We start from the raw sequence: 15580 nt of genomic DNA, 5'->3' as shown, positions 1-15580 counted from the left end.
GCAAGCCTTCCCTCCTGAAACAGTGAACTTATTTACAATTTATTGAAGAGAACATGCAGTCATTAAACAGCAGTAATTCGTGAACATTGTGATAGTGCGTTTGTGTTCATGCATTACTTGTGTATACTAGAATATGGATTCTCCATTTGATGGCTTTGAAAATATATCAGTTTGGCTTGTGCTGCACTCTAGCGGCCAACTCCACGTCCCGATTGTTGGCAGGTTTTCCGGTGGAGCCGGATGCAGCTGTCAATAAACATGGCGTCCGTTACAACAGGTCAGTGATTTGGTAGCCCTGATAGCGTGTAAAGTTGCCTTGATTTGGCATTGTTTATCACGATTTATTTTATTACTCATATTTATATACGCATATTCAGGATTCTTGTTTAATGTGTATCCATGCTCAATGGATTTCAGGCGAAAAATGATACCCGTGTTAGCAGCCAGTGGCTTTTTCCCTCCTACTAATACTAGGAAGCCAGTTAGCGTACTAGCGTAGCTATCTGGCTTGCTAACTGTAGCTTTACGATGAACTAGATTCATCTTTCAAAACAATACGACTAGTAATAGTACTTTGGGCGAATTGCAACAATAGTGCAAAGTTATGTTTTGGGAGGCTAATATAGTTATGCTAGGTAGCTACATTTATGTTAGCGAGGCAGCTACTGGAACATGTTGCTAGCAGGTTAGCATGTCTCCACCAAAATGAATGAACGTGCACCGCCACACCACGATTCACGAATGACTCTCAATTAAAGTATGATGGAACGTTAGCAAATCTATGACTCAACTTGGTGGGTGGACTTTCGGGGTTAACGAACAATTAGTCATATTTACGACAATCTCGTCAACTTTGATGGTCTAGTCAACATCAAAACAACCCACCAGCTGAAGTTAACTGTTAGGGCTGTCGCTCTCAACCGCCTGTGGAATTTCACTCCTGCAGTAAGACTTTCCATCATGGTTTTATAAATATCCCACCCAGCTGGCCGGGTAGAGCATCTGTTGTCTGCCTTCTGCGTGCTGTCCCTGAGGAATAAGGCCTACCCCTGCCCTTTGGGCTATGGATCATTGTATCTGGATGGTATCAGGACGGGGTCAGATGTCTGAGCGGTTAGGGAATCAGGCTATTAATCAAAAGGTTGCCGATTTCCGGCCGTGCCAAATGACGTTGTGTACTTTCCACGGGGAGAATGTCTCTGTACTTAGTGTCAATCGCTCTGGATTAGAACATCTACTAAATGTATCAGGAAGTTAAGTTTAAACTGTGCTGTATTGTGTTTTCTTGTCTTAACAGCCACCTCAGAATGGATCCAGTTTTTTATAGATGCTGGGATCCCGGCTGGCCTGGCTGTTAACTATGCAGTGTCTTTTGTGGACAACAGGTAATGTATAGCAGTAGTTCTCAATCCTGGTCCTCGGGACCCCCTGCCCTGCACGTTTTAGACGTTTCCCTCCTCAAACACACCTGATTCAAATTAATGGGTTGTTATCAGGCCCATTTATTTGAATCAGGTGTGTTGGAGCAGGGAAACATTTAAAACATGCAGGGCAGGGGGTCCCGAGGACCAGGATTGAGAACCACTGATGTATAGCACCAGGTTAAATAGACTACACATAGGACCTTCTACGGAACACATCCAGTGTTAGACATCCGTCTTAAGGTTCTAGAACAGGGGAGTATTGATCCTCCCCTCTTACCTGCAGGATCCAGAAAAACATGCTGATGGACCTGAGTAAGGAGATCATGATGGACCTCGGAATCACAGTCATCGGTGACATCATCGGCATCCTTAAACACGCCAAACAAGTCTACAGACAGGTGAGTGATGATGGGATGTAACGCTGCAGCTCACCTCGCACGCTCTGATTTCACCTTCAGGACTTATTGTAACACGTTGGCGAAGGTCTAGGTCTGACAGCAGCAGCTGTAAAACAACCTCAACTCTTTTTCTCTTGTTATCTCAAGGACATGTGCAAGATGGCCACTGAGGCAATCACCTCAGGACAGACCAGTGTTAAGGCCGAACTCCGAAGAACTGCCAATACCCGTGAGCATTAACTACTGCCGACTCGACGTTAAATCTCAAACTATATGTCCATATAGAAACTATGAGTGCCATTAGAATGATGTAGTATTTCCCCATCCCAACTCTTCCTTTACATCACTCTTCTCAGCTGCCACACGGATGATTGCCAACGCCTTGAGTCGAGAATCCCCGCCTAGCACTCCAGTCCGTCGTCCTGACAACCGCCTCTCCGTGACGGTGTCCAACAAACAGGCCAGCAAGAGTAGCAAAGCAGGTAATTACCCTGGTCGTCTGCCTTGCTCACCCCCCTCTCTCTGTCTGCCCCTGTCCACCGTCTAACCCTTCCTCTCCTGACCCCGTCTCCTCTCCTGACCCCGTCTCCTCTCCTGACCCTGTCTCCCCTCCTGACCCCGTCTCCTCTCCTGACCCCGTCTCCCCTCCTGACCCCGTCTCCTCTCCTGACCCCGTCTCCTCTCCTGACCCCGTCTCCCCTCCTGACCCCGTCTCCTCTCCTGACCCCGTCTCCTCTCCTGACCCCGTCTCCCCTCCTGACCCCGTCTCCTCTCCTGACCCCGTCTCCCCTCCTGACCCCGTCTCCTCTCCTGACCCCGTCTCCCCTCCTGACCCCGTCTCCCCTCCTGACCCCGTCTCCCCTCCTGACCCCGTCTCCCCTCCTGACCCCGTCTCCCCTCCTGACCCCGTCTCCCCTCCTGACCCCGTCTCCCCTCCTGACCCCGTCTCCCCTCCTGACCCCGTCTCGTCTCCTGACCCCGTCTCGTCTCCTGACCCCGTCTCGTCTCCTGACCCCGTCTCCTGACCCCGTCTCCTGACCCCGTCTCCTGACCCCGTCTCCTGACCCCGTCTCCTCTCCTGACCTCCTCTCCTCCCCTGACCCCCTCTCCTTTCCTGACCCTGTCTCCTGTCCTGTGTGGTCAGTCCTAAGTCGAGCAGCAGACGAAGGGAACGGCGTGCCGGTGGTGAAGCGCCGGCGGGTGACAGCGGAGATGGAAGGCAAGTACATCATCAACATGCCCAAAGGCACCACGGCACGCACACGCCGCATCCTGGCCCAGCAGGACACCAAAGGTAGGCCTTACCCAGTGGCCTGGTCGTCCCCATCCACTCACCCCAACCATTCACTGCCCACCTGCTTGCTACTGACTCACCCACTGCCTGCTTGTAACCCAAACACTGCAACCATACAATGCCTGGAGAGTTGGTTCAAACACAAACTGCAACAAGGCCTGGGATCTGTCTTTCTTTTCCTGCTGTGGGGGGAGGCATCCCTCACCAAACGGTTCCGGCACCTTCCTTGCTTTTAAAGTTCTGTTTTTAATTCCGTTTTTTTTCTTTCTCCCTCTCTCTCTCCTCTCTCTGCCACACAAAGGGATGAAACGGACCTCTGTATTTGAACGGCTCGGAGCAGAGTCCAAAGCAGACACAACCACTAGCAGCAGCAAGGCGAGTCCTTGACATTTTAGATATCTGTGTGTACATTTGTGTGTGTGTGTGTGTCCCGGTGGTGTGACCGTGTGCTAATGCTCCCTCCTTCTACAGGCCACAGGTGTGTTCAGCCGCCTGGGCAGAGCGGATGAAGAGGAGGACGAGGAGAAGGCCCACACGGATGAAATGGATGTTGACGCGGAGGAGGATGATAGTGACGGGGAGGGATCAGTCCTCCAGTACGCAGGTGTTCTAAAGGGCCCCACTCTCTCCATGAAGAAACCCGCCACCCCCAAACCGGCGCCCACCACACTGCGACGCCTGGGGGCCAAGTTCAAAGTGCCCGCCTGCGAGTCCCCAGCCTCCTCCCCCTCTTCCTCTCCAGACAGCCTCCCCCCTGCCAAGCTCAGTGTGCTCCAGAGACTGGGGAAGCCCCCCAACACACACCCAGGAGCACCTGCCTCCCCTCAGCCCACCGACACCCAGGACAGCCGGGTGACCAGCACCAAACCCAAGGCCCAGGTACGGCCCGCCCCGGCCAGCCCCAAGGTCAGCAGCAGCAGCTCCAGTGTAGGAGGGGGAGGGGGGGACTGCCTGGGGGCTCAGATGGACGTCGGGTCGGTCAGTGTCTTCAAGAGACTGGGCAGCAAGAAGACCTAAGGCCTCCCACACGTCGTCGGTTAGACTTAGTTTGTAACTGTTTTTAATAACTTCTGGTTTTATATCCATCCTTGCATACATGGGGCACGATGAAAGGGGTCACGTTATTAACCGTTTTAAGGGTTTCCAGATGGACACTACAGCCCTCCTGCGTAAGTGAAAAGTTGCAGTCAGACTCTGCAGTTGAGTTTATTGAAGGGAAGTTTGTAGTTACAGTACCAGGGCTACTGGGATTCTCCAGTGTGAAACACAGAGGAGTCATTATTCAGACAGGATATCCTGACACTCCAGCTGCTTTGCAAGGGTGGGCACCTTTCCCCCTTTGCTGTTGTTACAACAGGGCGCTGTAAACCCCACATAACTATTCCTAAATTATTCTATTGTGTTATAGCGTAATTTTAAGGCATGACATTCACCAAGCCACCAAGATGTGTGTTGTGTGAACCTCATATACCTTCACGCAAGGTTTGAAGCTGCTCCATTCCCCACTCCTACAGGAAGGTGAAATAATGTTGCATGTTGATGACATAGGACAGAGCATATCCAAAGTTGATTGGCTATCAAAAAGGGTTGTGGGGTTGACCTTAGCATATCGCGTTAGTTCATGTTCGTTCTCCAAAGCCAAGCCGTCGACGTGACGATAGGTCAAAGTTGGTCTGTTAGGACCTCGATGCTGTGTGCCACAGTTGTGTACAGAAAGGTTGTGTTGAGAAAGCTCATGTCATAAATCCTGTCTAGGGTTGGAATCATTCCACTGTACGCTAACATAGATGTGCCACGCTGAATGCTCCACTGCCCTCAGAACAGCAACAGCACAGCCTCAGTAGAAGTTTCTTACAGCTCGTGTAACCCCAGTACGAGATCAAACTCACACAGAGAACACTCACCGCCTGAGCCCTTCCTTCAAACCATATCACCCCCACAAACATTTCCTACATCCTCACGCTTGAGTTCAGATAATCAGTGTTTAGATTTAGTAGGATACACTTAGTCAGAAAGCAGGGTTGCTGTACACTATGTATTTCTATGCCTGATAGGAACACTTAAGTCTCTCCCAAGTGTGGAGGTCCCTGGTTTGTCATAGATAACCCGGTACAGAACCCCCCCATAGGACCAAGCACCTGGATACGTCCCTTTGAGACTTTGTATTTGCCTTTTGTAAACTTCACCGGGGAACTTTGCTACACTGTACAGATTTTAAGGAAATGGAAATCAATGGATAAAAACACATTGTGCGGTTGTTGTTGTTGGAAAGAAGCAACAAATTATGGATTCTTGGGGAACATGTACTTCTACGAATAAAAACGGAAGAAAGATTGTGACTCATTTGGTTTCATGATTGTTATTTAGATGTTCCAGTGTCCTAAACAGCTGGGAGTAGATTCCTCTTATCTCAGATGCACTTAAACGTCATTAGCCTCATCTTTTTTCAACTATTCGATATCTGATTTTGAGAAATGGTTAGTGATCTTAAGTCATCTATCAGTGTGAAACGAAGCTAGGACACGGGAATGACTCAAAATGTAAGGTGGAAAAACCCTAACTAAACACAAAGACACTGTACAGATATAAAATACTTTTAATTTTTCCACACAAGGACAACAGGACGAGTTTACCTGCAACAATATGGGAATCACTGTACACAAGGAAACTATTCTCTTCAATATTACAGCTATATTTTACATTATACAAGTCCATTCTCACAGACTGATTTATATAAATAAGGACACATCTTCACTTTAGGTGGTGAAGATGCACAGCTACCTAGGTCTGGTGCTAAGCACTGTGTGCAAAGGAAAACGTTCAGCTGTCCAGAGAGTGTCGAGTTGGCAAACGGCGATCAGATAAGAATTCTCAAATAGTAACATAACGGTTGTCTCTGTGTGCTGGATGGCTACGGTTCTCAGAATGTTCTGATCAGTGGCATCATCTAAGAATTGTTCAATTCCATTGGAATGTGGAACCCTGTCTAGGTTAGGAATGTTCAACAAAATACTATTCCTGTCCAGACTAGGGGAAAAAACACCACTATTGGCCACAACTACTTATTCGCTCATCACACCTGTAAAAGTGTAATCAAATGAATGGCAATTCAGTTCAGAAAATGTAGTCTTCTCCTAGCGGTGTCTTTCATAGGAGAGAAAAAAACTTCTTGATTGTTCATTCCGATCAAGCATGTTGCAATTTATCAAAGAATGTGATTATCCAATCCCAAAGTACAACATATGAGAAACATTGATTTGATGTGTTGGACAGCCATGAGATTTGATCACCTGATCTCTGCAGGGGGAAGTGACAAGGGGGTGTGCGTCCTTTCACAGCTTCTGTGGTTTCAAAAAAGATCTTAGAAACATCAAAGCTTTCCAGTGTTTTTTTCCTCTCGACGTCTGGAACACCCGTGACAGGGCATGCACGTGTTCTCAGATTCCAAAAATGCGAACTAAAACTCGTTCTCTTATCCTTCCGTCTCTAATCAACAATAAATTAGAGACTCGTAAAAAAAAAAATCTAAGCAGTGTTAGTCAACACCCTCATATGTCTGGTCGAGCCAAACTCGGGTTTGTGCATGTATGTATGTTTACTGTGCGTTTGTGCATTGTGTATGTGCGCTGATGTGTGTGTGTGTGTGTGTGAGTTGACATGGGATGCATGCAAAAGCAGCCTTACAGGATTAACAGGGCTGAGGTATTGATGGAGGTCAGGGTTTGGTGATGTGAACTTCACTAGCGTTTCCATTGGTGGTTGTGGTGATGATGTACTGCGTGGGGGCTTGCTGATTGGTTGATTCGAGGTGTTCTGTGTGTACCTGGGTGGAGCTTTGGGTCTGTTTGGATTCCAGTTCAGCCTGGCCGTCTGAAATCACATAGTGAGTCTACACACACACACACACACACACACACACACACGAGACAATACACACAGGCAAAGATCAGGATCAGTTAGATGCCGCACAGATAAAACAAAAAAAAGCTTTCTTACACCACCAGTAAACGATTGACTGAGCAAACATGCATCTTATATACTGTATAGGACAACTACATGTCACACGGGATGACACAGCCTTTCCTCGCTCACCGTCTTCACCTGGCCACTGTTGACTCCGGTGACCGGGGTGCTGGCCTCAGCGATCACATACTGGGTGTGAGGGAGAGCCATCATCTGGATCTCAGAGGCTGGGGAGAGGAGGAGGACGACAAGAGGTCAACACGAGGCCATCTGAACAGAGTAACCCGGTCTGTATGAGAGCCTGTATGAGAGCCGTGCATTCTGCTGGTCGGGTTTTGTTTATTTGTAATGTAGGAGTGGGAGTTACTTTAGGGTTGTATTGGTGTTGTATTGGTATAGTATTGGTTGTATTGGGAGGGGGGGAGAAACTCACGGTAGCCTCGATAGTTCCAGTTCCCAGGGATGTACGTGTGCTGCACTGCCCCCTGCTGGGTGGAGGGGGTCTGGAGGGTGTGGCTCTGGGCCAGGGTCACCGGGGTCAGCTGCGCGGGGCTCAGCTCCTGGGACGCCTGCTGGGAGGCGGGGCTTAGGGGCTGACCGGTCACCTAGCGGGGCGGGGCAGGGGATCGACGGGTTAGCGTGGGTGTCTCTTATGCTCCCTGCTGTTCCTGTCGTGAACAAACTACCTGAGGTAAAAGCTGTTCTGATTCACAGAAAGAGAGAGAGAAAGCGGGAGAGAGCTGGTGTACCTGGGTGGCTCCTTGACCAGTCCCTGAGGGCTCAGCCACCTGGATGTGCTGCACCTGGATGGAGTGCTGGCTGTAGCCGTGAGGGTCGTGCAACTGGCTCACATCCACCGTGGAGTGCTGGGAGTGAGGCGAAGCCTGCGACACGAGACAGGGCGTCAGAGCAGCTTTATCAGGGGTGCAGACCGAGAGAGAGACAGAGAGACAGAGAGAGAGAGAGGGGCCGGGTTGGAGGAAAGAGGAGGTCAACAAGACAAAGCGGCCGCTCTGGGTCTTACCGGCGCCACCTGGACCACCTGGAGCTGGATGTGCTGGGGCTGGGCCAGGCCCCCTCCGGCCTGCGACACGGGGATGTACTGGATCCTCTGGTAGTCTCCCTGGGCCGTGCGGTAGTCTGTGGTGAGCGTCTGGGACAGCTCCGTCATGGCCTGGGTCAGCAGGTCTGTCGTCTGGGTCAGGGGGGGGGGGGGGGGGGGGGCGACACAGATCACTTCACTATCCTGTCATTTACTGCGCAGCCAGAAGCTTAGCATCACCGATCAATTATTTGTGATCAATATTTGTCCGGGGGCCCCCTCTCACCACCACGGCCTCTGCGGAGCTTCCGTCAGTGGGGATGATGGCCGGCGCGCTGCTGATGACGGCGGCGGTGAGGGGCGCCTGCATGGTGCTGGCTAGCTGGGTGTACTCTGGGTGCTTCTTCCGAATGTGCTGGACCATCTTCGTCTGTCCCCCCAAAAAAACACACACAAGGTAAACTAACATCACATCCAAATCTCTCCCGCCTTCGACCAATGAGGTGTCTTCTAGGTTGGTGGGCTGCCCACCTTACTGCTGTACTGCTTGGCGCAGTGCGGGCAACAGACGGGCGCCGTGGCGATGGTGCCCGTCAGCTGGGTGTGAGTGCTCAGCATGGGGTCGGGCTCCCCGGGGCCGGCTGGGCGGAGCTTGCGGATGCTGGGAGGAAGCTCCGCCCCCGGGTGGTTTTTCAGGATGTGGGCCTTCCTCTTACTGGCACTCTTGTACACCTGGAGGTACACGACCAACAACAGGAGACAGCTGTCTATTAAAATGTTGAAAAAGGTCAGTTTGTGATTGAGTGGGCTCCATGTGTTGAGGGGGCGGTGTGGGGGGATGCGGACCTTGTCGCAGTACTGGCAGAAGTAGTCTCTGTTGGGCTTGATGATGGGCAGGGTGAGCTCCGGAACGTCATCGATGCGCATCTCCGGGTGGCGCTTGGAAAGATGGTTTACCTGCGCACGGGGTCAGAGGTTGAAAATGTTCTCTCTGTCTCTGTGTGTGTGTGTCTTTCAGTGTGCCTGTCTGTATGTGTGTATGTGTGTGTGTGTGTTACCAGGTTGATGGAAGAGGCCTGCGACTCACCAGCATCCCCCTGCGTCTGAACCCCATCATGCAGACTCGGCACTTGAACATGAAGCTCTCGAAATCGGTGGTGGGCACCTTCAGCTTGAGAGCCTTGGAGCGGTGGACCCTGTCCGCCTTCTTAGCCTCCCGCTCGGGGTTGTGCATGCGCTGCATGTGCTCCCGGAGTTTGTCCTTCCTCTGAGGGGGGACCGCCGGAGGGGAAGACACGTCAAAAACACAACAGGGACGGAGACACACCTCTGAAGCCTGAACTCTAAACACAACAATCCAGCCGTGCGTTTTTTTGTTGTTGTGGCCGCCCCCCTCACCTTGAACTGCTTGCCACAGGTGGAGCAAAGGAAGTCCTTGCGGTCTGAGTGCCGCAGCATGTGCAGGCGCAGCTTGTCCGGCCTGCAGAAGGCCTTATCGCACTCCGGACACTGGAAGATCTTCTCAGAGTGGAAACAGCGAACGTGCTTCTTCACCTGGGAGAGACCCGCGGGCCCATTCGGTCAGTCGCACAGCGAGACAACCAGCTCCAACCCCTTCACACACACCCACCCAGAGCGTCCCCCTTCCCTCACCTGGATGAAGTCGGTGAAGCTCTTTCGGCAGGAGGGGCATGAGAAGCAGCCGTTGACGGCGTGGACGCCCACGTGGTCCTTGAGCAGGTCCAGTCGGTCGAAGGTGTCGGTGCAGAAGAGGCAGGAGAAGGTGCGGTGCTCCGAGTGCAGCAGCAGGTGCTCCTCGAAGGCGGCGTCGCTGGCGAAGCTCTTGCTGCACACGTGGCAGGTGAAGGCGTAGGCGTCGCGGGCGTGGACGCGCAGGTGCTGCTCCAGCTTGTCTTTGTCGCGGAAGGCCTTGCCGCAGTGGGTGCACTTGAAGGGTCGGAAGGACTTCCTGATGAAGAGGTGCTGGAGCGCGGCATTCTGGGATGGGGAGAGAGAGACGGAGGCCACATTTAGAACCACGGGACGACCGGCTCCAACCGACGGTAACACGGGCGGCGTCCCGTCGAGACAGGAAGCGGCTACCGAAGATGCAATGGAGGATGGAGTGGGGGGGGAGGGGGGGAGACAAGTCCCTCAGATGTCACGGCAACATGTACACCATGTGAATGACACCTTGGTTATGGTTTGACCCCCCGCCATCCTCCCCGGCCCCTACCTGGGCGTCCATCTTTAAGGGAAGCACGTATTGAGAGAGAGAGATAACATGCCGGTGAAACAAGACTCTAAGGCCTGCTTAGACACACATAGCATCCAGTACTGGGGAGAAGGTGAAAGCCTCACCCGGATCCTCTTGGCACGACGCATGTCCTGGGCCGTGAGGTGGGGGTCCGCTTGGCCGCTGGCAGAGGGGTCCTCCTTCACGGGAACCAGGAGGTGTGTGGTGGAGGGTGGCGGGTCTGGGTCCGGGACCGCTTCCCCCGCGGGGGGATCCAGCTGGGCCTCGGCCTCAGATCCCACCTCCTCGGCCTCCAGCTCCACCACCTTCAGCCCGTTCTGGGCCCCGTCTCTCCTCTGCTCCGACGGCAGCTTCACAGCCAGACCCAGCATCTCCTACAGCCAGGGACAAATCCATTACAATCAAATGACAATTAGCGATGTGGTCAGAAACGGCTATTAACACAGACTGATGAGACTTTAAGTAGACAGCAACCAGACACAGACTGATGAGACTATAAGTAGACAGCAACCAGACACAGACTGATGAGACTAAGTAGACAGCAACCAGACCCAGACTGATGAGACTCTAAGTAGACAGCAACCAGACCCAGACTGATGAGACTAAGTAGACAGCAACCAGACACAGACTGATGAGACTCTAAGCAGACAGCAACCAGACAGTCTCTCCATACCGCCGTCTTATCCACACTCGTGTCAACAGGAGGCTCCAGGCGTATGAATTTGGGCGGCCGTCCTGGTCTCCTTCCTGTGCCGAACCTCTTCCTGCCTCGGCCTCGGCCACGCCCCCGCGGTTTGCTGACGTAGTCCAGCTTGTCGTCGTGCATGTTGAGGTGCTGCTGCAGCTGTTCCGAGCTCACGAAGCGCCGGTTGCACTCGTAACACGGCCAGTTCTTCTCCTGCTCCCGTAACACTGGCGGGGGGTCAGAGCAGAGCGAAGTCAACACCAAAACAGGACCGTCCACTGTCCTGTAAACCTGAACGTGGCTGAGCAAGGTGTGGTGTGGAGCACCAGAGGACACACACACCTTTCCGCTCCTCCTCCGTGACGTTGTGAACCTTCTGGTTGACAAACTCTGCGTAGGATGCAGCATACCACACCTGTGGAAGCACACAGGACTCACACCATTACATGTCAGGTGACGTATCGTATTTTGTAAATACTGTATATGTCTTTATCTACTATACTACAGCTAACATGTTACTTCACATCTCAGTTTGACTGTGTTTTTATGGGAAACTGTGCTTGCTCCTTGTGGCCTTACCTTCAGTTCCTGTTTGGGCTGGATGTTTTTGATGGTGGTGTAGAAGATCTCAGAGCCGTACTGGTAGGCTACCAGGTTCTGTTCCAGGTGGTTCTCAGCAGGCCTCACAAACATCAGCCAGTTACAGCTGTCCTCGTCCGACAGGTCCACCCACATGTCCTCCGGCTTCTGCCCGTCTTTCTCCGCGTCCAGCATGCACAACTGGGAAAACCAACGAAGAAGAAATCAGACTCGAAAAACACACTAAACAGGTAGGCCCGCCTCGACTTGAGCGAGTCTGTTTTTTTTTTTCCAAACCAGAAAAGGGACTTGCTTTGAGCTGTATGTAGTGGTCCTGTAGTTCGTTCTGTGGCACCAGGGGTCCCTCCACCGGGCCGAACTGGGTGCGCTTGGGGATGCGCCTCTTGGAGAAGACCCCGCCCAGGAAGCGATCGATGTAGAGGACCAGGGGGAGGCTGGCGCGCGCCTTGGACACCACAGGCCGGTTGGGGATGGGGTGGAGGGGGCCGTGCTTCTGACACACAGAGGGGTTGGTGTTGTTACACTCTTCACACCCTGAGTGTCGCGGGAGAGAGGAAACATCGAGAGAGCCGTCGTTAGAGGAGAGAGCAGCAGAAAGATGGCGAGGGGTTGGGGTTGGTAACAGACTGATTATTTTGGAACGGGACAAATAAGCAGAGAGGAGAAAGTCAGGTGTTGTTCTCACTCGCTATACGGTCAAAAATCAAGAATAGGATCGTTCCGGATGTTGAACGAGTCACTCACAGAGGTTGTGAGGGGTGAAGGCCTGGGGCTGACGAGGCTCCCAGTCGTCCATGTCAGAGTCATCTTCATCATCGTCCTCGTCGTCCTCTTCGGAATCCTCCGTGGAGTCTGTGGCCCCCAGAGGGCTGGACGGCTGCTCTTCGATGTCGGCCATGTTGGGGAGGGAGTTTGACACAGACAGCTGCCCCTGCGAAGACAGGAAATGCCTTCAACATCCTGCCAGGGGGCAGAGAGTCCCCTGCGCTGGACCCTAGAACGTGAGGATATGCTGGAGTCTGTCTGCCTCAGCCTGCTGCCAGTGGGGCTCCTGACCTGAGGAACGGGCTCCAGCAGGGCCTGGGGAGCTTCGGCTACGTTGCTGAGGACATGCAGGTTGGCAGCGTTCATGTTCTGTCCGCTAGGCAGCAAAACAGTCACCTACAGCAACATGGAGAATTGATATAACCTTGCTCAGGTTGCTGATTTAGGGATTCTAGTATACGTTTTTAAAAGAATAAAATCACTTGCCTGTTGTGTTGTGCCGTCCTGCTGTATGTAGGCCACTTGTGGTTGGTCTGCAAACACTGTCTGAAAGCAGGAAGTACACAAACAGAATCAGGGCAACAATGGATAGCAAGTGTCCGATGTTAGACTGAAGAAACAGTTCAATAAAAATAAAGTCTTCTATTCCGTGTTGCCTGGTCCTGCTGTGCTCCCTGTTTCTCACCTGTGAGCCATCTGCAGGATGGATGTAAACCAGCGTGTGTTCAGCAGACTCCACCGATGTGTAGGAGTTCCCATCAGCTGTGTAAACTACCTGCTGCTGCCCTCGATCCTGCTGGTCCTCACTGTACACTATCTGGGCCACAGTGCCACCCTCAAAATGCACCTGCAAACAACACATTGCTCTGCTGAAAACCGTCCACTTAGCACACATAACTACATGAAACAGACATGTACTGATTAAACTGACTAACCGACTCGGTTTATGGTACTATGAACGCCAGGTTGTCGTTCATAGCATTTAGCTATCACGTTTCATCAGACAACCTGACGTGGACAAACCAACCTGAGTCGTGTTGTCTGATTCATTGTTGGATGCCTGACTCCACACAGGGGACGATTCTTCCTTGGTCTCCATGGCAGCACGTCGTCAGGGCCGTTCATGAGCTCTCGTCACCTCCTGTCACCTTGTTGTCACACAACTCCTGGGTGACCAAGAGATTGGTTGCCACAGAGATAATAAAAACAGTGCAAATCACATTCATGCTGGAGAATTATGAACCTACGAGGGTTATAATCATGGAAGTAGCTTGTGGCTATGGTATAAGGGTTAACATCTAATAATATTGACGTCTTGCTTCATCAGTGAGCACTTACTAGGTTGCTTTATCTAAAAAGATTGATGTCCTTTCAATTCAATATTTGCTCGCCAATAATAATAGCTTTATCTTATTCATGATACGCAACGAAGTTAATTAACCTTGACCAGCAAGGTGTGCAACCTATTGGATGGTGAAAGAAAGGAGTTGAAGCGTTAGTACTGGCAAGACTAACATGAGTTGTTACTCTATGCTAGCTAGCTATTTCGTAGCACAATTGGGCGACATATCGAGATACTACATTTGCCATTCACGGTGTGTATTAATGAACGACATTGAAATCTGAATCGACTGAATCAGGTTGGGCAATCTAGCTTTCTTGCAGCCCATTCAAGTCAAAATAACCCCGCATGGTGCTTATTGGGAAGAACGGTCACATTTGTCACAATGGGGGTATGAGAAATACGCGGCCGAAATGTACCGATGAGCGCGCGAGAAAATGGTGTCAAAAATGCAACACCGCGCGTCGACAAGAAGCAAAAATAGACATTTTTTTTATTTTTAATGGTTACCATACATGTCGTTCACGACATCAATAGTACATGTATTTCCCCCCTGTTTTGACCCCTCAGGTTGTCAGTCCCAACCGGACCATACCACAAAAACCGGCGCTGCAGAAACCCGGGCATTTATTGCACCGCAAGACCCGCATTATGAAATTTAACAATAATGTAGGGCCGACCTTGAACAAATGCATTACAAGCCAGACACACCGCGTTAATATGGTTGAACAATTTCCATAGAGTTGTCTTTTAATTCACAAGAGCCTAAATATTTCAAATAGACCCACCCGTCCCCCAATCTAGTTGAGCCCAGCCTTCAGTCTACTGTAGAACAAGGAAGGAGAGGCTCCATTTTGGGTGGGACTAAACAACAACAACCACATTCGAAGAGACCATAAGAAAGCGGTATATTACAACTGATAGAAATGAGATATACAGCTGCGATTTTCGAATTGACACTTACACAGAGGTATTCTGGAAATGTTTCTTTGAGTCCCATGTACCAATCATTCCGAGTTTAGATCAATTTAATGACAACGTCCAAGTTTGTTCTTACCTCAGAATGGTAGCTGCAGAGAAGGCTGCATTGCATATATTACCATATTCTTCTTAGCAACACACGAAGGGCTATTGCGATTGGTTGAATGTTATTCAGTGACAAAATAGAAATACAATGTGTCTTGTCAGTAAATCTTTTACAGGCATTAGCTGGGTGGTCACACACTCTATAAATTCACAACTGTGCTATAATTGTGAATTTAAAAAAATCTGTTTCCAGTCATAAATATTTTCACTGTCCCTGTTTTGCAGGGACGTCAACTGATTTATTTTCTTAACTGTTCCGACCAATGAGAAATAAATAACGGATCCGAGCCATCCAATCATCTGGCTTCTTGTTGTAAAACCGAATCAATGTTTTAAAAATAAAATTGGATTTAAAAGGAACTACTGTAGAGTTGACTTTAAAAAGAAAAAAAAACTATTTACAATTCTTCACCATGCATAGTCACTACAGGATGGACAAACACATTCATAATTTGTTAGGCCAAACTGCTGAGGCACTGTAAGTAAACTGTACTAATTTCACTGTTCTTGGATAGTCCCTAAGAGACTATAAGGTTGTATATTTACCCAGTTGTTATTCTGTATGCAAAACATGTAGGACCCTGTTGGCTAATAAATTACCTTGTTTTCTATGACATCAATTACATATATGAAATCAGATTGACTATGAAATATAGCTAAATGAATAGGACATATAGTCACTGATAAGGTTAAAAATCGAGATTTTTGTTGAAGTAATAATTGT

The 15580-nt window shown here is 50.4% G+C and overlaps 2 protein-coding genes across 7 annotated transcripts; one reads left to right on the top strand and one right to left on the bottom strand.

The window, feature by feature from the left end:
• The first annotated feature begins 214 nt into the window (after positions 1–214).
• c15h19orf47 (chromosome 15 C19orf47 homolog) lies at positions 215–4410 on the top strand. Of its 2 annotated transcripts, none has more exons than XM_047036379.1 (8): positions 215–277; positions 1298–1385; positions 1708–1822; positions 1970–2051; positions 2179–2304; positions 2967–3041; positions 3418–3491; positions 3588–4410. In XM_047036379.1, exons 1-8 carry the CDS (start codon positions 241–243, stop codon positions 4131–4133), a joined length of 1143 nt encoding a protein of 380 aa, XP_046892335.1. In that variant the 5' UTR covers positions 215–240; the 3' UTR covers positions 4134–4410. The 2 variants fall into 2 exon arrangements, with proteins under 2 accessions (XP_046892335.1, XP_046892334.1); XM_047036378.1 differs by having other exon boundaries at positions 2967–3116.
• A 1287-nt stretch (positions 4411–5697) lies between these two features.
• Positions 5698–15061, bottom strand: prdm10 (PR domain containing 10). 5 transcript variants are annotated; one of them, XM_047036356.1, is made up of 22 exons: positions 14735–15061; positions 13456–13594; positions 13114–13275; positions 12915–12974; positions 12720–12824; positions 12408–12594; positions 11956–12197; positions 11643–11843; positions 11406–11478; positions 11052–11290; positions 10483–10752; positions 9775–10119; positions 9520–9675; positions 9209–9388; positions 8968–9078; positions 8653–8853; positions 8408–8551; positions 8104–8274; positions 7829–7963; positions 7513–7684; positions 7218–7306; positions 5698–7005 (listed from the first exon to the last, which is right to left on the bottom strand). In XM_047036356.1, exons 2-22 carry the CDS (start codon positions 13525–13527, stop codon positions 6832–6834), a joined length of 3489 nt encoding a protein of 1162 aa, XP_046892312.1. In that variant the 5' UTR covers positions 13528–13594; positions 14735–15061; the 3' UTR covers positions 5698–6831. The 5 variants fall into 5 exon arrangements, with proteins under 5 accessions (XP_046892312.1, XP_046892308.1, XP_046892309.1 ...); XM_047036352.1 differs by having other exon boundaries at positions 7209–7306; positions 14735–15060; XM_047036353.1 differs by having other exon boundaries at positions 7209–7306; positions 14828–15060.
• Positions 15062–15580: the final 519 nt, after the last annotated feature.

This window comes from Hypomesus transpacificus, chromosome 15 (assembly GCF_021917145.1).
Source record: "Hypomesus transpacificus isolate Combined female chromosome 15, fHypTra1, whole genome shotgun sequence".
NCBI classification, from domain to species: domain Eukaryota; kingdom Metazoa; phylum Chordata; class Actinopteri; order Osmeriformes; family Osmeridae; genus Hypomesus; species Hypomesus transpacificus.
The sequence above is the reverse complement of the archived record's forward strand: the minus strand, read 5'-3'. Positions and strand labels throughout refer to the sequence as shown.

Coding starts and splice junctions, on each gene's coding strand:
- c15h19orf47 (XM_047036378.1), top strand. CDS start 241: ATGCAGCTGTCAATAAACATGGCGTCCGTTACAACAG. Junction 2,052..2,178: donor CCGAAGAACTGCCAATACCC/GTGAGCATTAAC, acceptor CACTCTTCTCAG/CTGCCACACGGATGATTGCC. Junction 3,492..3,587: donor CAACCACTAGCAGCAGCAAG/GCGAGTCCTTGA, acceptor CTCCTTCTACAG/GCCACAGGTGTGTTCAGCCG.
- prdm10 (XM_047036352.1), bottom strand. CDS start 13,527: ATGGAGACCAAGGAAGAATCGTCCCCTGTGTGGAGTCAGGCATCCAAC. Junction 12,975..13,113: donor ATCCTGCAGATGGCTCACAG/GTGAGAAACAGG, acceptor TCCTGCTTTCAG/ACAGTGTTTGCAGACCAACC. Junction 9,676..9,774: donor GCTTCACCGACTTCATCCAG/GTGAGGGAAGGG, acceptor GGTCTCTCCCAG/GTGAAGAAGCACGTTCGCTG.